The sequence below is a fragment of the Acomys russatus genome, chromosome 20 (genome assembly GCF_903995435.1).
Source record: "Acomys russatus chromosome 20, mAcoRus1.1, whole genome shotgun sequence".
Lineage (NCBI taxonomy): Eukaryota > Metazoa > Chordata > Mammalia > Rodentia > Muridae > Acomys > Acomys russatus.
Window position 1 is genome coordinate 3,254,953 of NC_067156.1, and position 19,738 is coordinate 3,274,690.

Here is a 19,738-nt window from a genome sequence, read left to right on the forward strand (position 1 = left end):
CTTCTTAGTGACATGCCTAGTACGAGTGAGAATGCTCTTTTGTTGTGGTGGTGGGGTGGTTTGGTTGTCTGCCTGTTTGTTTTAGTTTCTTGTTTCTGGCCCCACAATCCTGCGTCTGTCCCCAAGGTGCTGAGATTCCAAGCCTGGCTCATAAGTTTCTTTCCATAGAGGCAATATGATATGGAGGAAGGAGTAACGAACCCCCACCCACAGTTTTTCCCTATGTGGGCTTGAGAAAGTCACAAGCCTGTTGATTTCCTCTTCCTAAAACTAGGACAAGGCTGGAGTCAGGATCAGCAAGCACTGTAGCACAGGCTGGCATGCTCACTCTAGGGCTCAATGCTGGAAGGGCAGTTTGAAACTGTGGGAATAAACTGCTGCCACCTACCAGAACACAGCTGGGTTGGGATAGAGTGGAGATGGGGTCTGTCCTCAGCATTGTCTTGCACTGGCCTCTCACACCAGTTGAGAATGCACAGCGATATTTTCTCATTATGTTGGGTGCTTTTCAGTGACAGTTGCTAAGTGTCTAGTCTGTCCAGCTAACCTCTACACTGTTCCTTCCTGCCTCTGCTGCACCTGCAGGTCTACTGAGCTCACCGTCTTAGTGCAGGTGTACTGAGCTTACCGTCTAAGTGCAGGTGTACTATTAGTACAGGTGTACTGAGCTCACCATCTTAGTGCAGGTGTACTGAGCTCACCGTCTAAGTGCAGGTTTACTGAGCTCACTGTCTTAGTGCAGGTGTATTCTTAGTGCAGGTGTACTGAGCTCACCATCTTAGTGCAGGTGTACTGAGCTCACCGTCTAAGTGCAGGTGTACTATTAGTGCAGGTGTATTCTTAGTTCAGGTGTACTGAGCTCACCATCTTAGTGCAGGTGTACTGAGCTCACTGTCTTAGTGCAGGTGTATTCTTAGTTCAGGTGTACTGAGCTCACCATCTTAGTGCAGGTGTACTGAGCTCACCGTCTAAGTGCAGGTGTACTATTAGTGCAGGTGTATTCTTAGTTCAGGTGTACTGAGCTCACCATCTTAGTGCAGGTGTACTGAGCTCACTGTCTTAGTGCAGGTGTATTCTTAGTGCAGGTGTACTGAGCTCACTGTCTTAGTGCAGGTGTATTCTTAGTTCAGGTGTACTGAGCTCACCGTCTTAGTGCAGGTGTACTGAGCTCACCGTCTTAGTGCAGGTGTACTGAGCTCACCGTCTTAGTGCAGGTGTACTGAGCTCACCATCTTAGTGCAGGTGTACTGAGCTCACTGTCTTAGTGCAGGTGTATTCTTAGTGTAGGTGTACTGAGCTCACCATCTTAGTGCAGGTGTACTGAGCTCACTGTCTTAGTGCAGGTGTATTCTTAGTGCAGGTGTACTGAGCTCACCGTCTTAGTGCAGGTGTACTATTAGTGCAGGTGTAGTGTGCTCACGCTCACAGGGTGGTGGTCTAAGCTCATAGTGGCGAGCTAACCTCGGTGCCTTGGACTCTGCACCTCATCTTACCTTAGAGGGTATAGCGGGCTCACTGTCTCAGGGTAGCACACTAAATATGCTCCTTTTGTAGGCTGGTGCAGCATGATTGAACTCAACTTCAAGGATGCGTTTGATTCCTTTGAGAGGCTGAAAAACGAGTCCAGATGGTCGCAGTGCTATTACGCATATCTGACTGCAGGTGAGTCACTGTCCGGTGTGGCCAGCCAGCCCCCACATCCTGGCAGGTGGGTGTGGAGGAGGAGGAAGCTGAGCCCCCTCTTCCAGTTTCTTCCTCGTTCATGTTTAGTGCAAGGGTGTGCAGGGGTGGCGGCTTCTTGTTCCCATATGATTAAAGAATTTAAAGGTAGGAGCTAAGGTCTCTTGGGGAGACCTGTGGAGCCACCACATGACACCCGGAAACTCTGGGTCCCTTCCTAGGGTTCTTAGTGTCCTTAGTAAAAGTACTTTAGAGTCAAATAATGTTCAAGGGTAATTTATCTGAGGTGAAAAGAAAAACCGGCGAGCCGGGATTCTGCCATCTGCCCAGAGGGGTGGAGGAAAGAAGGGAAGAGCCATGCTGCTAGAGAGACGTTGACACAGAAGTGGACTAAGGCAGCCACTGGTGGGAAGGGAACCCTAGAATAAAAGTAAGGAGGCCCAAAGTTCCGGAGCTTAAAAGCTTACCTAGTGTCACCAGCGTTGGAAGGAAAGAGGAGGAGAGGGTCGTCACTGCCTTCTGAGCTGGGCAGACCCTGCTGTGTCTACTTCCTGGTGCCTCATCGGGACTGCCCCAAGGGATGAGGATTCTGGGGGACAAAAGTACAAGCTCTTAAGGTGAGGGCACCTTCCTGAGGCATGGTCCTTTAGCCAGGGCCTCAGCCTTAACCACTGGAGTACCTCTGAAGAGAGGTAATTTTCCCCGTCTCCATCTACAGGCAAATCCTGGTCTTTGCTCTAAACAAGTAAATGGGACAGATATGCCCAGAGACCCAACTGGCTGCCAAGAACTCCAGGGCTGAGCCCACTCATCCCACACGCCCCCCTAGGCCTGTTTAGTCTTTAGAATGTTTCTACATGAAGCTGTTTTTGCTCCCAACAATCTCGCACTCTATATTTTGTGTGTTTAAAGAAAAAGTTTTTTAAGATAAATTTACTTATTTTATGTATATGAGTGTTCTGTTTTTATGCACACCAGAAGAGGGAATCCAATCCCATTATAGATGGTTGTGAGGGACCATGTGGCTCCTGGGAATTGAACTCAGGACCTCTGGAGGAGCTGTCACTGCTCTTAACCTCTGAGCCATCTCTGCAACCTCCTGGTTTGTATTTATTAGATCTGTAGAGTGGTTTTCAGAGTCGGACATGTCTTTCATGATGTGAGTAGTTTTAGCTGTTGCTATTCTCACAAGTTCCTTGGGGCCTGAGTTTGTTCAACCCCCATTTTACCAAGTCAGCTAAGTCATATTTGTAGGGCGTTGTTGCAGAGCTCAGGGCACTCGCATGCTGAGCAGCATTACAACGAACATGACTGTGTGGTGTGTGGCTCTGTGCTTTTTGGAAGCTCTTAGATGACATAGTTGGCTTTGTGCTGCCACCTGGTGGACAAAGCTGTCATTTGTCTCTAAACCACAAAATACTTAGGATTATAGAGGTGCAGAACTGAAAAGACCAGGAAGTGGGGAACTGTGCATCTCCTCCTCTGAGTAGCCCTTTGTAAAGGTCTTCAGGTTTGCTCTCCAGAAGCCATCTCAAATGGAGTTCTTTTAGCTAAAATTCAAGACTAACACGAACACTTGTCTTAGTGCTGGGAGTCGAACCCAGGACCTTGCTATGCTCTGCCTTTGAACTACATTCAGGTACCACCAAGCACCCCAAACATTATTGTAAACACCCCTGTATTCCTTTGAACGTTTGGCTTTGATGGGACATCTTCCCCCCCTTTCAGTTCCATCCCCTTAATTCCTCTAACTAAAATAAGACACAGTCTGTGTAAAATCACACCAGAGAGCAGTCAGTGCAGGCTGCCTCCTTGTCTCTGTGTGCCGTCGTATCCAATTTCTGTGGGCCATTCCTTTCTCCTGCCTTTGTGTATGCTGTTTATTATTTCTGATATGTGGGCTGGTATGCTATGTCTCACACTTACAGGGTTATTTTATACAATTTGCCAGTATCTTGAATAAAAATCAGAGCTACTTATTGGTAGGCACTGGTGTGCCCAACACCTTGAGAAGCTAGTGATCCCAAGAAAGCCAGTGGTTGGTAGGTCTGGCTGGGTTTTGCAGTCGGAGACAGGCACCTGTTCTGTGTTGTTTTTGTTGCGCATACAGGAAATAAATGTACAGTTGCTGTATGGCCAGATGTTTGGGGGTCACAGACCACTCTAGTTGTAGTTTTGTGAGAAAAGGGTCCTCATCTCTGTTTTTTACAAGGTGACATTCGGAGGGGCCTGGTATGTGAACGGCCTCTGTTCGGGCACATGACAGAAGAAACTCTTGGTCCCACAGTCAAGGAAGGTGCCTTGCGGGGTTCTGTTGGAGTTGGCCATGACAGAAAGTGTGAACTGACCAGAGGGGACAGGTGTCCAGCGCCTAGGCTTCCGTTCTCATCTTGTGTTTTCTAGTGATGAAAACTACACAGCACAAACCTCCCGTTCTCAGCATTCTTCACTGTGCTTCAGCACCACTTCCACTGCCACCATCATCCATCCCGGGACTTCCACACCTGAAGTCTCCCCGCTAATGTTGCCTCCTCCTCCAGCACGCGGTCACCCTGAATTCAACTGCCCTGTGCCTCCTGTGAGCACATAAAGGCGGGTCCATATTGTGGCATGTCCCAGCATTTTAAAAAAATTTTCCAGGCTGAATAATGTTCCATTGCCTGCCATATCTTACATACCCCGTTCATCCACCAATAGACGGTTGCTTCCTCTTTTAATTGCTGCTGGCGTGTTTACTGAGCACACTGGTGTACAAGCAGTTTCTTGCTCCCAGTTTCTTTTAGAATACCTGGAAATAGATTTGCTGGATCTGATCTCTAATATTTTTTTTGCAGTGTTTCTAAAAGGTTAAAATTATGTAAGAATTATGTTACCAGAAAAGAGAGTCACTTAGGGATGGTGTAACTGAGTCTTAGTGGAAGAACAGATATGCTAAGTTCTATCTAGGTCTCAATCTTTTTTGTTTGGTTGGTTGGTTGGTTGGTTGGTGTTTTGTTTTGTTTTGCTTTTGAAACAGAGTTTCTGGGTATAGCCCTGGCTGTCCTGGAACTCACTTTGTAGACCTGGCTGGCATTGAACTCACAGAGATCCACCTGCCTCTGCCTCCCAAGTGCTGGAATTAAAGGTGTGCGCCACCACACCTGGCTAGGTCTCATTCTTAAGTACTGAGTCCTTCCTATATTCACACAGGGTTGGGCTTTGGAAACCTCAAAACCACTGTCTCTGACTGCTGTAAGAGGGATGGCTGGGAGGTTAGAGTCTGTTCTTCAGGGTGTGTATGTGTTCAGGTGTGGCTCAGATGCAAGATCTCTCTGTTCCTCATCAAGTGTCTTGGTCACTGTTCTGTTGCTGTGGAGACACATCAGGAGCATGGCAACTCTCATAAAAGAAAGCATTCAGTTGAGGGGCTTGCCTACAGTTTCAGAAATCCACGTGATGGAAAGGCTGGTGGCAGGCAGGCACGCTGCCAAGAAGTAGCTGAGGGGGCTGGAGAGGTGGCTCAGTGTTTAAGAGTGCTGCTTGCTCTTCCAAAGGTCCTGAGTTCAATTCCCAGCAACCACATGGTGGTTCGCAACCATCTATTATGTGATCTGATGCCTTCTTCTGTCCTGCTGGTGTATATGCAGGCAGAACACTATGTACATAATAATAAATAAATAAATCTTTTAAAAAAAGAAATAGCTGAGAGCATTACATCCTTATCTATAGGCAGCAGGGAGGAGGGAAGCTGACTGACTCTGAGAGTAGGCTTGGGAAACACCTCCAACAAGACCACACCCAATCCTTCCAAACAGTTTATCCACTGGGGACTAAACGTTGTAAATGTATGAGCCTATGGGGGACATTCTCATTCAAGCCACCTTGTCCTTTGACTCTGAAAGAGTGGTCTTGGGTTGGGGAGGTGACTCAGTCATCAGGTGCCAGCTGCATCAGTATGTGCCTGGTCCCCAGCACCTACCTTTTTACCATGCTGGCGCAGTAGCAGCACACATTGGGGAGGTGGACACAGGAAGAGCCCTGAAGTCTAGCCAATCCACCTAGCTGGTCTCAACAAAACCAGGTGGAGAGCTATAGAAGAAGACACTTGATACTGGCTTCTGGTCTCCACATGCACGTGTGCACACACATGAGCATGTACATAGATGACACACACAAGAATGTTCTCAGGTCAGAAAAATGGCTATGGGGGTAGAGGTACTTGCTTCAAGCCTGAGGACCCTAGTTCAATCCCTAGAATCTATATGGGTAGAAGAGGACCCACTCCTTCTGGGTGCCCCTCCACCCCTGCACACACACCTCTACCCACCCACCCACCCCTCAGTGCACACATGCATAAAATAAATAACTGTAATGAAGGTCTAATTGAAAAAGGAATGTTCTCGTGACCTCAGGCTAAGGCAGCAGAAATTCTCTTTTCCCCCTGGTTTACTATGGCTTGTAGTAGCACTTCCCTTCCCTGACCCTCTTAGTTCCTGGGTGGGCAGTGAGCACCTGGTGACACAGAGCATCACACAGTTCCTTCTCTTACCGATACACCATTGCCAGGATGGAGGAAACCGTTTTGGGTTGGTACCCTCCAGCTAAGAGTGGGTAGTTTCTTCCTTTGAACCCTCTACTACCAAGAATCTCCTGACATCCCCGTTGCCTCAGCATCTTCGGCTTTTTCCAGACCTTGTGTCCTTTCTTTGTGCCCTGATGATGTTTGCCTCGGGCCCTGTGGTCTGCCTGCCAAACTCTCAGGTTCTTAAGTAGAGAAGGCAGAAGTAGCAGGCAGTTTCACTCCATTCTGAGTGCGGAGCAAAAAAGCAACCTAGTGGAAAGGATCAGGCAGAGTTAGGTTCAGTGCTGCACAGGAGCTGAAAGGACAGTGCCCAAGAGAGATGGTCATTTCCTTAAGACCGTGGTGCTGATGCTGGACAGGAGATCTGATGATGAAGCAAGGGGAATACGATTGATCTCCAGGATGGGAGGCAGGTGACCTGCTGGCTAGCAACTCTCTGCCACCCTTCTCCCATCTCCCCATGGCCTCTCACAATCCAAAGGGTAATGAACTTTCTAAAAGCACAGTGGTGCTCCTAAGAGCCTCTGTCACAATAAACACTGTAGGTTCAGGACCTTAAGAGGGAGAGAGCAGGGGAATGCATGATAGATAGATAGATAGATAGATAGATAGATAGATAGATAGACAGACAGACAGACAGACAGACAGACACTGTTTTCTTACAACCCTGGTGGCTTCTGATGATAGATGGCCAATGAATGTGTGCAGACTGCTTCATGATTGCTCAGTGCTCCCCTCCCAGGATTCCCTAGACCCCTTGTTATTCAGCAATCTGAAGACAAGGTCTTCAACCAGCTTGACCCCCTGTGACAGGAACTGAGCATTTTATTACCCGTGATGCTCTCTCCTCTCACTAGAGGGCAAGGATGCAAATGCTTTGTGTTCCAACAACTCTGGAGACCCAGGCCTGCAAGGGAGCGTCGGGCCCGTGGGAGGGTGCCATCTTTTGGACTTAACTTGTTTGTGTCCTTTCCCTGGTGACCATGGAAATGCAATTCTGATGTCTTGCAGTTTGTCAGGGAGCCACTGGTGACGTGGATGGGGCACAGCTTGTCTTTAAAGAAGTCCAGAAGCTGTTCAAAAGGAAAAACAACCAGATTGAACAGTTCTCAGTGAAAAAGGTATGTCTATCAGGACCTGTAGGTCAGTAGCCATGCGCATGAGGTATGGTGGATGGGTGGAAATAGCCCCCCCAGATAAGCTCCCTGCTGTCATAACTCAGTGCGTTCCCTCCTGTGGCTGCACACAGCTAAAGCAGGGTTGTCTCTGCTTTGTAATGACATGCCCTGGGCTCTGAGCAGCTAATGAGCCCTGCTGGAGGGAGGAAGTGTCTAGTGTCTGTCTGAAGTGCTGGGCACTTTAGAAGTTGGTGGAACCCATGAAAGGCAGATGGCTCTGCTGCCCAGGATGGCGACCACATCACATTTTATCATAATAAAGATCAAAAGTGGCATTGTGTTTATCAATAGAAATCTCAGGACTATAGGGAGAAGGTCGCAATTTTATTGTCTATATCTAACCCTGAGATATGGCTGATATCCTAGCTTGTCATAGCTCGATTTTCCCTTCACTTTAGTTTTAAATTTTTTTCTTACTCCATAAGGTTTTAAATTTTTAATTAGATTTTAGTAAATGAATAATTAATGCATTTAATCTAGCATAAAATAGATTATAAGGGCTGCAGAGACAGCTCAGCTCTTACAGCAAAGGGCCCAAGTTTGGTTCCCAGCACCCCTGTTAAGCAGCCACAACTGCCTGTAACTCCAGCTCCATCGACAGGAACCCTCACTCAAGCCTACCTATGTATGTAGACACACACACACACACACACACACACACACACACACACACACACACACTTAAAAAGTAAAATACATCTTTAAAATAAATAAATAGATTACAAGACTGAGAACATGGCTCAGTATTAGGGCACTTACCCGCATATGAAAAGCCCTGAGTTTGGTTCTCCTACACCAATAAATAAATAAATGCATACATAAAAATTATATTATAATTCAGAGTGCAGCTGAGAGCCCTGGGGCTAAGTGGAAGATTAAATTCCATAGGACCACAGTGGGAATGTGTCCTTTGAGTTGTTAGTCACCTGCTTGCAGAAGTTCTGCATGTAAGCTGTGCTCCCAGAGCACAGGCACCCAAGACTTGGCTGAATAACAGATATGAGACAGACATGAATATATTTTAAAAGCAAACCTGCAGAACACTTGTAATGTGGAGAGACTTTTCTGTGTGGCTTTGTATGGGAGGCTGGTCACGTTGACCTTGCACTTGTGAGGGCTCCAAAGTGCAGCTTGTACTCCGGTTTGGTTTTAAAGATCAGGGCCTAATATGCTGGGAGTCTCTTGCAGGCTGAGAGATTTCGGAAGCAAACCCCAACCAGAGCGCTGTGTGTGCTGGCGTCCATCGAAGTGCTGTACCTGTGGAAAGCCCTTCCCAACTGTTCCTTCCCCAACCTACAGAGGATGAGTCAAGGTAAAGCACCATCTGTGCAGGCAGCTGGTCCCCCGGGGCAGCTTCCTCCAGTCTCCCATTCATGTCAGCCATCTTGGAGAGCAACATCTGTCATGCTGTGGTAGATGATGTGTCATCTGTGGCAGGAGTAGGGCACACTGGTGTAGACGGATCCACTTGCTTATTAGTGCCTTTCACTTAGTGAAAATGGTGTTCGCTGGGCATGCTGGTGCATGGCTGTGATCCTGGCACTTGGAAGGTGGAGGCAGGGAAATCAGTGGTTTAAGATCACCCTGAGTGACATAGTGAGTCCAAGCACAGTCTGAGCAACGTGAGGCCCCTGTCTCAAAAGACAAAACAAAAACAGGAAAGGCAAACGATGCCAGTCTTACCAACTTGGTGGATGCTGTGAGCACACACTGAAAGGTCTTGCTTTCATGTACGTGTGATTTGTGTACATACATGAAAGGTTGAGGTAGTGAAGCATCTGGGACAGCACGCGCAGCTGAGTGTGTCCGCAGAACATCTGCTCTGCCCCGCTAACTTCCTTGTAATTCTCCTCAGTCAGCCCCGCCCCCCACCCCCACCCCTTGCAGACACTGTTCTGAGTTCCGTGTCAGTTTGCCTGTCTTTGACCTACAGAGAGGTAGGATTATGTGAGATGTACTTTATGTTTTGTGACTTTCTTCATGAAACATCATGTCTGTGGCATTCGCCACACAGTAGCCTCTACTAGAAAAACATTCCTTTTCCTTGTTGAGTGGTATTCCATTGGGCAGACATACCAGCGCTGCTCTTTGCTTCTCTGCTCTCCCCTGCTGAGGAACACTGGAGATGCGTTTTAGGCTGCCATGAGTAGAGCTGCTAGGAACATGTACAGTATGTAAGTTTTTAAGTCTCTTATTTTCAGTGTAAATTTGAAGCAATGAAACTAAAAGGCTACATTTTTTACTCATGTAGTTGAAAATGTATGAGCCTATAGGAAATCTTGGTAAAGTCATTTTTATTGTAATGGTAGGAAATTTTCCCAGGAGAACAACCTGGATCTTCACATATAGTGGGCTCTGTTGACTATTAAGCGAACAGTGGAGACTCATAAAGCCTTAGTAATAGGCATTTGAATAGCATTCTGTGGTCTAGAAAATTCTTTTCTCCACACCACAACCCTCAGAAGGAGGAAAGGAGGAAAAGCAGTATTACCATGCCTGTTCTATGGTGAGGAAACAGGCTCATATCAGAATCGGCTTGCCCTGTGACCCTAGGAGCTGACATCAACACTGTAGGTCGGAATATTCCCTGCTGAGTAGCAGAGATTTCACCAAGTAATCCTGCATGCAGTCTTACCTTTCTGGGAGTCTGCAGAGGCTTACACTGCACAGTTGCCAGTACAGCAACAGGAGAAAAGCTTACACCTATAAGCCAAACCCTTGAGAGTGCAGGTTTAAGGCTGATTCTGGCTACAAAGAGAGACCCTATGTGCTGAACAAAGAGACGAGACGGGGCTGCTAAGGCTGCTGTGCTGAGATGAAACACAGACCTCCAAAGCAGTAGTTCCATGGAAGGTGTCTTTGGAAATCTCTTATGCGCTACTCTTTCCCAAAGAGGTGTGTACCATAAGCAATCCGGACTTTACTCCAGAAACAGATGGTAGCCACTGTAGAAAGTTCTTCAGATTTGTGCGGCCACACCTGACCAAATACAGGGTTACTCTTTGAATCACAGACTTTTTTTTAGACAAGACTTTCTTGTAGATGTTCCCCCTCCCCCACACTCTCTGCATATGTACTTACAGGCCAAGGAGATGTCCTTGAGAGTTACACCGCCCCCAGGCCTGCACCGGTCTCCACCTCCAGGTTCTGGGGTCACCAGCACCTGCCACCATGCCTAGCCTTTTAAATGTGGGTTCCTGGGATCAGACAATGGGCTCTTGCACTTTAACCAAATGAGCTCTCTTCCCAACTTAACTTTTGTTTATTTCTTTAAAACAACAAAATATCTCTACTCTTAATGGTCAAATACAGTGTTTTGGGTCTCTCTCAGTGCCTAGTGCAGCATAGCATATAACCGTAACCAAAGTGTCTATTGCATGGTTTTTGTAGTTAGTATAATACATATTTTTTTATATTAACAGACGTTTTGAAAAGGTTCACAGCAGAATTGGTCACAAAGTCTAGAGCAAAGCAGAATTGGTCACAAAGTCTACTAATGCTTTTCTGTCTGCATGATTTTGTCTCTCCTAGAACATCATGTAGTTGGAAAGATGCAGTCTGTGGCCTTTTCAGATTAGCTTCCTGCTCCTGGTGAAAAGGCAGAGTCTGGGATTCTGTAAGGTTGATATTTTTGCCGGGGAGATGACTCAGTTGGAAGAGTGCCATGTAGGATGAGGACCCGGGTTTCAGCTTCAGAACTCACAGAAAAGAAACATTGCCATGGTGCACACTTGTTATCTGCAGCCCTGGGGTACAGACACAGCCAGGCCCCTGGCCAGCCTAACCACGTGGCAAGTCCAGGCCTCGGAGAGACCCTGTGTTAGAAAATAGGGAAAAATGTATCCGGGGAATGACACTGGACATTGATCTGTGGCCTGCACGCACATGAAAATGCATGCCCATGAATCCACACACAGAGAACGGTTGCTATGTTTGCCTTTCTTTGATTAAGGAGAGTCACCAGTGGGTGAGCAATGGCTACCTTCTGAATTAGGGGACGGAAGTACAAACTAAACAGAAACAGCTGCTGTACTTGGTGACACTGAGGTACTGAGTGGGTGTCTTCCCTTCCTTCCACGCCCCTTCTCTTCAAGCTTGCCATGAAGTGGACGATCCATCTGTCGTTGGATTGAAACATTTGCTCCTTGGTGCCATACACAAATGTCTAGGAAACTCACAAGATGCTGTCCAGGTAAAAATGTTGCCCTGGCCACAGTGGAACAAACTGTGGCTCTCTGCACCTGAGCTTGTGGAGGAGGAAAATGAGGGCAGTCAACAGGAGACTGTCTCTCCCCACTGTGGTAGGACTTCCTGCACTGTGTTTAATGAATGGCGCATTTTCAGGCACTGGGAGCACTCCTGTGAGGACTGCTCTTGTGGCTGACAGTGTCAGCTGGAGAGAGGAGGAAATGAGGAGTCTAGCCATTTGAGGGAGCAGTAAGCCTGCACAGAGAAAGATGGATGTGTCCGTGGTGGGCACGTGATGGGGCTTGCATTCGCTCGCCCCATTCACTTTCTTCTCTTTCTAACAAGAGATGGCTGCCCAGGGCTGGAGGCGGGCTGACTGGTTGTTGCCTTAGGCTTGCCAGTCCGTGAGCTGTTTGGCCCTGAGGGGGAGAGCACCTGAAGAAACAGCTCGGTTTCAGGCTGTGGTGAGGTGGAACATCATAGGCTGGCAGAAAATAACGCAGGGTCAGGATAGTCCCTCCATAGATAAGCCTCAGCCACTGGCTTCCTCAGCAGCTGCGCCTCCTGAAATCCCACTGCGCTGTGAGCTCATCAGCTGACTATCCGTCAGCGGGCTGTCTGATGAGCCAGTCCATCGTCACTAGTGCCACACTGGGAACTGGCCTTCGTGTTATACCCAAACAGCCAGTGTGCATGGAAGAGAGTTACTGGCTATTTTTCTTTTTTTCTTAATTATTTGTTTCTTTTGTTGTTGTTGCTGTTGTTTATTTATTAGGTATACAGTGCATATCAGATCATATTATAGATGGCTGTGAGCCACCATGTGGTTGCTGGGAATTGAACTCAGGACCTCTGAAAGAGCAGTCGGTGCTCTTAACCGCTGAGCCGTCTCTCCAGGCCCCCTGGCTATTTTTCAATACTAAATTTTGTTCACCTTTGTTTCAGTGCTAGGACTTGAACCCAGAGCTTGATTCCTGTTGCATGTGCCTTTCTACCGCTAAGCTACACCTCCAGGCCAGCTAGTTAAACAAAACAAAACAAAACACCAAACAAACAAACAAACAAAAAAAACCCAATAAGTGGTATTACATTGTCTCATTTTTGAAATAGATCCGTATATAGTCTAGGACACTTGGCCTTTACATCATAGAGTATGAATATGTTCATGTTGAATTTGAAATTAATCTTTCAGTGTAAAGTATCTTAGTTACTACATGACTCTCCATAGCGATTTTAGATTGCATACTTCGGTAGTGGTAATATATGTGTTACGAGGTGGGCTTAGGCCTGTGTGTGCTATCGCGGACAAAGAGTTTCTTCAGGTCAGGAGAAGTTGGCGTGTTGGCACAAGTTGGCTTGCGTGTAGAGACAGGCAAGAATTTAAATGGTGTAGGAGTATGTGTTCAGTGGGGAGTGGGGGGGCAGGGGGCGAGGAGGGGCGGGGGGTAGTCACACTGAGAGATTGAGAGTCTCAGACAGGCAGGGGCTTTGTCTTGTCCACGAGTTCTAGTTCACATGTGTGTAGATGCCGTGATGCAGAAGGGAAGTTATCCAAGGGGGCAAGCCCATGGGAAGTGACGGGAGGAGGCCGATGGGAGGGCGGCTGGGCATGGGGCACGCGTCCAAAACGCACTGTGTACTCGCACAGAGACAATGGCCTTACATAACCCAGTACAATAAAAAAAGCTTAGAGACTTGATCTAGAAAAAGAAAAATCCTCCTTCCCTGTGTCCTGAGGGTGTGACAAGCCTCGCACCCCCAAATCAGAAACAAATTCTTTCCGGTAACCTTCCTGTAACTCTCAGTTCTTCCAGCGAGCTGCTAAAGACGAGCTATGTCGTCAGAATAATTTGTACGTCCAGCCATACGCATGCTATGAACTTGGCTGTCTCCTTCTCGACAGACCAGAGGTAAGACTTCTCCGCGTGTTTGCTTGTCTTATGAAGCCTGAGAGTGCACACAGCGATGCAGCACCAATGCAGCGCACTCTTAGCGTAGGCCTCCTGTTCCCAGATTCCCCTGGAGAGAGAGTCCAGGAGGCTGGACACCTCTTTTTAAAGAGGTAACAGTGGCCATACTAGAATTTCAGTTACAGACAGGACTTGCCTTACAAAGCGTCATCTTTTTGAGAGTTGCATGACATGGTGTAATAGATTGAGCTGACAGCTGTGCCGCACTGCCATGGATTTTAGTGTGTGCCGCGCTGGTCCAGTTACCACAACACAAACCCACTTCCTAATCAGCGCAATGGAATAAAAGAAATGAGGCAGGGTCCAGAGGCTCCCTGAAATCTGTCTGGCCGCCAAGTCAAATGCCACTGGGGGAACCTGTCTCAAAGGAAGGATGGAAGACACCTGAGGACACCCCAGGTTACCCTGTGACCTGTGCAGAAAATCCCCCACACATGCGCACAAAGGTGTGTAAGTTAGCACAATGGGTAGTGGGTTTTTTTTTGTTGTTATAATCAGATTTCACTAGTGCCTGAAAACAATGACTCAAATTCTCTAATTGAGTCATTTTACCAATGACTCAGAAACAAACAAACAAACAAACAAACAAACAAACCATCACACATTGGGACTGGAACTTGAAGCATTCTGTCGTTTATCTAAAGGAATGTTTAGGCCACAGGTAGTGTGTCCTTCACTGACAGATAATGCAGATTAAGACACAATTTATGTGTTTCTTATGTTCACAGACTGTAGGAAGAGGCAGAACTCTACTCCTTCAGGCAAAGGTAAAAACCCCCAATCCATTGCCTTCTTATGGCTGCTGTGCACCTGGGTCTGAATTCAGGAAAGTTTGCAAGTGTTGTTGAGGTTCTACTAACCCTGGAGAGAGAGAGGTAGCTAGGCAAATCAGAGAGCACGTGGCTTTGAAGGGGCATGCTCCAAGATCTTACTTCAGAGTCATTCAGAGGCTGTAAGTTCTCTAGCGCTGGTGTTTGGATCAGGAAAAGAAACTTTATTATTACGGATTTTAAATAGGCCTTGCTATGTTTCCAAGTCAGTATTGTACTCCTGAAGCCCAGCAAGCTTCTCCTGCCTCCACCACTGGACTAGGTAGGGCTGTGGCCTTACACCATCATACTCAGCTCCAGGAATAATTAACTTTTGATTTTGTTATTACGTTTTAAGAATATTTGTTCTTTTGTATTTTATGCACATGAGTATTTTGCCTGAGTATGTGCACCACAAGCATACCTGGTGCCCTTAAAGGCCAGAAGCAGGTGCCAGATGCCTGCACTTAAGGATGGCTGTAAGCTGCTGTGTGGGTGCTGGGAATCGAACTTGGGTCCTCTGGGAAAGCAACCAGTGTTTCTAACTGCTGAGCTGTCTCTCCAGCCCCTCCTATGTTTGTTTGGTATGTCTTGGTTTTTTGAGACAGGGTTTCCCTGTGTAGCCCTGGCTGTCCTGAACTCACTTTGTAGACTGGGCTGGCCTCGAACTCACAAAGATCCGCCTGCTTCTGCCTCCCGAGTGCTGGGATTAAAGGCGTGCGCGACCACGCCCGGCTCCTCCTTTGGTTTTAAAGAATCTTTCAACAGTAGCTTGCTTTGAGCCCAACTTAAGACTGGTATTTCAAGAATAACATGAGAGAATTTTTCCAAAGAGAAGTTTGTAATCCTCCAACCTTATCCTCTCAAGTGCTAGGATGACAGGCTTGTGCCACCATTCCTTGCTAACAGTTTAGAAACAGCCTGCCTGTGTGTTGGGGAATGGAAGTGAGGTCTCCATAAGAGGTTAGGGAATTATGCTATGGCTGTGAAATGCTGAGTGTGTTACCATGGGGACAGGTGCCCCTGGGGTTGGGGGCACGGGCGGGTGGGTGTACCTGCTGCATCCTGGGTGTATGTGTAGCTGCAGTACCCTGGGGACAAGCTTAGCTAACAGTCCACAATCATCTCTATCTGGTCCTTCCAGGAGGATTTTTCTGGCTACGACTTTGAAAACAGATTGCACGTCCGCATCCATGCTGCTTTGGCCTCCCTGAGGGAACTGGTCCCTCAGTGATAAACTCCGAGTGACCCCTCTGTCCCCTCCACCCAGGGTCAGCAATACGAAAGCAGAGGAGAAAGCTCTCTTGAAGATCAGCTTTTCTTCTGGAAACCACCGGTGCCAGGGATGGGTTTCCTGGTGTCGCTGACATATTAAAGATTCCTCTTTTAAACACGTAGCTGCGGAGTAATGTCCATAATGATAAAAAAAAAAAAAAAAACAACAACAACAACAACAAAAAACCGACCTGGGAGAGGGTTAAGTGACCTTGTTCAAACATTTTAGTTTTGTGATTTATTATTTTTAAAATAAAATCAAACTAAATATTCACCCTGTGATCTTGTAGAAGTGCCTACATTAAGCATAGGTTCCAGTGGGCTCAGTGAAACCGTGCCACACATAGCGTGTCTCTTGTGTTTAGGTAAAAACTAAAGAGGTTTCTAGTGTTTTCCTTGATCCTGGAAATCTTCGTATGACAAATGTGGCACAAACATTCTTGGCTGGGCATGGTAGCACATGCCTTTAGTCTCAGCACGCAGGAGACAGAGGCAGGCAGGATCTCTAAAAACAAAACCATTCTTCCCCCTGTTTTATGTTCAATGAGACTCAGGTACGACAATGGCAGCTGACTCACTCCAGTTAATTTCTTGTGTTTCATGGGGCAATGGGTGGAACGCAGACCTCAGGACCGTGAAGTGAATACTATTTTTATATAAGACATGTTAATAACCTGCTTAACACTAAAGATAAAATGCTATGCAGTTCAAGTTGCAGCGTCCACAGTATTCATCCCCAGATGCTGGGAGCCAGCTCATTCAATAAAGTGCTAGGACCAAGTTCCTGTCCCCAGCACCCACATAAAGACAGAAAAGTAGCTAGGCATGCCCCAGCACAGGCTATTCCTGGTGCTTGGGGAGCAGAGGCAGGAGGATGCCTTCAGCTCCTCACTGGCAAGCTAGTGAGCTCCAGGTTTACCGAGGGAACCCTGTCTCGAAAGAATAAGGCAAAGGGTAGCTAAGGAGGACCTGACCTTGACCTCCAGCCTCTAGAAGCACACACACGTACACAGCCCTACACACACACACACACACACACACACACACACACACACACACACACATTCATCCCTAGATTGTCTCAAACGGTCTCAAAACGGAGACAACAAATCAGGAGCGGAGAGAGAGGATGACTTCACAGCAGAAGCAGTGTCCCTGCTGCCAGTCCTGCCGGAAAAATCGATTTATAGTTGGCTAAGTAGCACTTGTATTTTAGGAGTTCTGCTGTGAAAATGATCTGATAATCAACCTTTAGAAACCCTTTAGCACGGCAGTTCTCAACCTGTGGGTCGTGACCCCTTTTGGGAGGCGAGCAGTGTAAAGGAGCCCCTGCATATCGGATACTTACGATTCATAACAGTAGCAAAGTTCCAGTCAGGAAATAGCAATGTTATGGTTGGGGTCACCACATCATGAGGAGCTGAATTAAAGGGTCACATGTGCCTCACAGAGGCCGTTGTTGCATGAGTTTTAGGTTTGTACATGAGACTATTTGGTGGTGACGTATTCTGCAGGGTTGTAGGTTGCCAGGATTTAATCACTCCCCTCTTTCCCTCAGCTTATCGATGATTACAAAAAGAATTCACCGTCACGTTGTGGGATTTACTGGTGATCTGGCTTTCTCTGTGCTCAGCACCGCGCAGCTGTGGGTTTGGATAAGTACCTCGGCCACTCCAGGAATCTCTGCCATAACTTGGTTCAGTCATCTTTCGGTTTCTAAATTCTCACTGGCGTCAAGGATTTCAGTCTAGAGTGTAACTCATTTACGTGCCCTGCTCTCTGAATCCCACGCTTGTGCCATACCAACGTTTGAGTGCTTGGCGAGTAAAACAGGGAGCAATCAGCTACAATATTGAATCTGATGTGGAAGGTGGAGTGTCCTAATCTAGCACTGGAAGGTGGGGTGCCCATTAGCAGTAGACTGTTAATGCTTAAGGACTGGGTTCTACCACCCCTGGACAATTTCAGTCTTGTTTTGAGGACGTAGTATCTTCACCTAAAGAGGACTGTCTGCACCATCATTATCTGTCCCTTAGCCCTCTGTCAGCCACTTCCAATTAGACTGTTGCTGAAGTACTCACACTGACTTCCTGACGTGGGTCTTGTATGGAGTTAAGATATTATTCTGGTTTTTGTTAGTTTTTGTGTTTTGGTTTGAGACAGGGTTTCTTTGTGTAACAGAGCCCTGGCTGTCCTGGTCTCGCTTTCTAAACCAGGCTGGCCTCGAACTCACAGAAATCTGCTTGCCTCTGCCTCCCAACCGAGTGCTGAGATTATAGGCATGTACCACCATCCTTGGTAGAGTTAAGATATTATAAGACACAAAAGATGACAATCTTCTGCTCAGTGGCTGAGTACATTCAAGAAGCTCAGAGGTGTGGGGGGTGGGGAGTTGGGTGGGGGAGGGCGGTCTGGAAAGAGAAGTTGGTGGCCCCAAATACTGGAAGCCTGGTAACGAGATAGAATTTCATGCATTTAAACCTATGGCTGTTATTGCTGCTTTCTCTTCATGCTTCTGTCAGGACCTTCTGAGTCATGAAATTCTTGCTTTACCTTTTCTTGTCTGAATTTTTAGTTTGAACCTTTCAAGCTATTATTCCGTATTCAAGGATTTCATGAAGTCCCAACTTTCCAATTAAATAAATGATAATTACTTTTAAATTGTTCACATTTCTGCCATTGAGATTGCTGATTTCAAACAGCACTGTGCCACAGGCTCTATGGTGGGCCTTCTAAGAGTTTGCACATGTCAAATATATTTTGTATTAGACTGAGCCTTTGAGAGGACAATTGCAATATATATGCCAAATACATTTTTATGCTTTGGCCAACTTGGAGGAGTGCTGTAGTGGCCACAAGGAAATATGTACTTTTTTGACTGGTGTTAGACTTTTATCTTCAGGGAGGTATCTTTTTTTTTTTTTTTTTTTTTTACTTTAATGAAGAAGATGTCTTCTGGGTAAAGAATTATAACATTCAGATGTCACGGAACAGAATATTTATTGTCACAGGTTTATAAACCAATTACTTAGTTTGCATTTTTCTATTTCTGCCAACTGAAACTCAGTAACAAACCCTGTTTTACACACACACACACACACACACACACACACACACAGAGAGAGAGGGAGAGAGGTGTGCTCTGTAAACTTTTGTAGTTGATTTCTTTCTTAAGCAAATCGCAGTGGCACACATTCACATTTGGCCTTTTATCTATGAAGATACATTTGTGCCATTATGTTTTGAGGTTGCTGGCTTGGGTGGAAGTAAAACAGCTGTCACCAAAAGGCAGTAGAAGGGTTTATTCTGAACCAGTGAGTGACCACCCCGAACACATGAACTCAGATCACACGTGCCACCATGGAAGGGGCTACCGGTACTTTTATAGTCAGAAAACAGACCCCGGCTTCCCAGGGAACTCATCCATAAAGGAAAACTTGGGCCCAGATCACTTCACGAAAATGCAGCACAAGCTAGAGAAAAAGGACAATGCGGGCAGGAGGATGGAAAGCAGCCCAGAGCAGCGGCATTGTCCTTTGGACCGTGTGCGAGTGCCGTACAGTGTGCTAAGCCCAGCTCCTTCTGGTTGGCTTGGGTGTGAGACCAGCTTAATCGTAATTGAGGGAAAAAACAAAACAAAAATAACTGAGCGTAGCTGCCACTCTGCGTCTCCAGAGGAAAGGCCTATGCTTTACCTAATATATTTCTATTCTTTGCAAAGGTGACTCAATAAAGAGTTGCGGGGAAAGGATGCAGTGACGTCAAGATAACCAGCTATAAATGTAGTTTCTCTGCCCTATCCACCAGTGTTTGTTGTTTGTTGTTTTTTTGAGACAGCATCTCATGTACCACAGGCTAACTGGAACTCATTGTGTCCTCCTGCCTCGACCTGCTAGAGCTGGGATGACAGTCCAGCACCTCCGGGCCCTGTCTCCCGAGGTGCTGAGGACTGAGTCTAGGGCCTTGTGAATGTTAGGCAAGCCCTGTGGACTGAGCTGCATCCACGGTCACTGGTCCAGTGATCAAACACGGAGCGACCGCCTAGGCTTCAGAAAATGTCAGCCCCTCCCTCACGCA

General features: G+C 46.8%; 1 protein-coding gene and 1 long non-coding RNA gene across 5 annotated transcripts in view; both read left to right on the forward strand.

Annotated features, from left to right (window-relative positions):
- Ttc39c (tetratricopeptide repeat domain 39C) overlaps window positions 1–15,826 on the forward strand; it is a 90,511-nt gene extending 74,685 nt beyond the window's left edge. For both annotated transcript variants that reach the window (XM_051163747.1, XM_051163749.1), the window contains 7 exons: window positions 1,555–1,662; window positions 7,253–7,362; window positions 8,608–8,731; window positions 11,514–11,611; window positions 13,413–13,517; window positions 14,306–14,344; window positions 15,531–15,826. In XM_051163747.1, the coding sequence (XP_051019704.1) occupies window positions 1,555–1,662; window positions 7,253–7,362; window positions 8,608–8,731; window positions 11,514–11,611; window positions 13,413–13,517; window positions 14,306–14,344; window positions 15,531–15,620 (674 nt within the window). In that variant the 3' untranslated portion in view covers window positions 15,621–15,826. The remainder of the gene's footprint in view (window positions 1–1,554; window positions 1,663–7,252; window positions 7,363–8,607; window positions 8,732–11,513; window positions 11,612–13,412; window positions 13,518–14,305; window positions 14,345–15,530) is intronic.
- Window positions 713–1,356, forward strand: LOC127204604 (uncharacterized). 3 transcript variants are annotated; one of them, XR_007832490.1, is made up of 5 exons: window positions 713–787; window positions 923–950; window positions 1,013–1,085; window positions 1,215–1,242; window positions 1,288–1,356. It is a non-coding gene; the product is annotated as an uncharacterized LOC127204604 (long non-coding RNA). The 3 variants fall into 3 exon arrangements; XR_007832491.1 differs by having other exon boundaries at window positions 744–759; window positions 850–950; XR_007832489.1 differs by lacking the exon at window positions 1,013–1,085 and having other exon boundaries at window positions 1,288–1,344.
- Window positions 15,827–19,738: the final 3,912 nt, after the last annotated feature.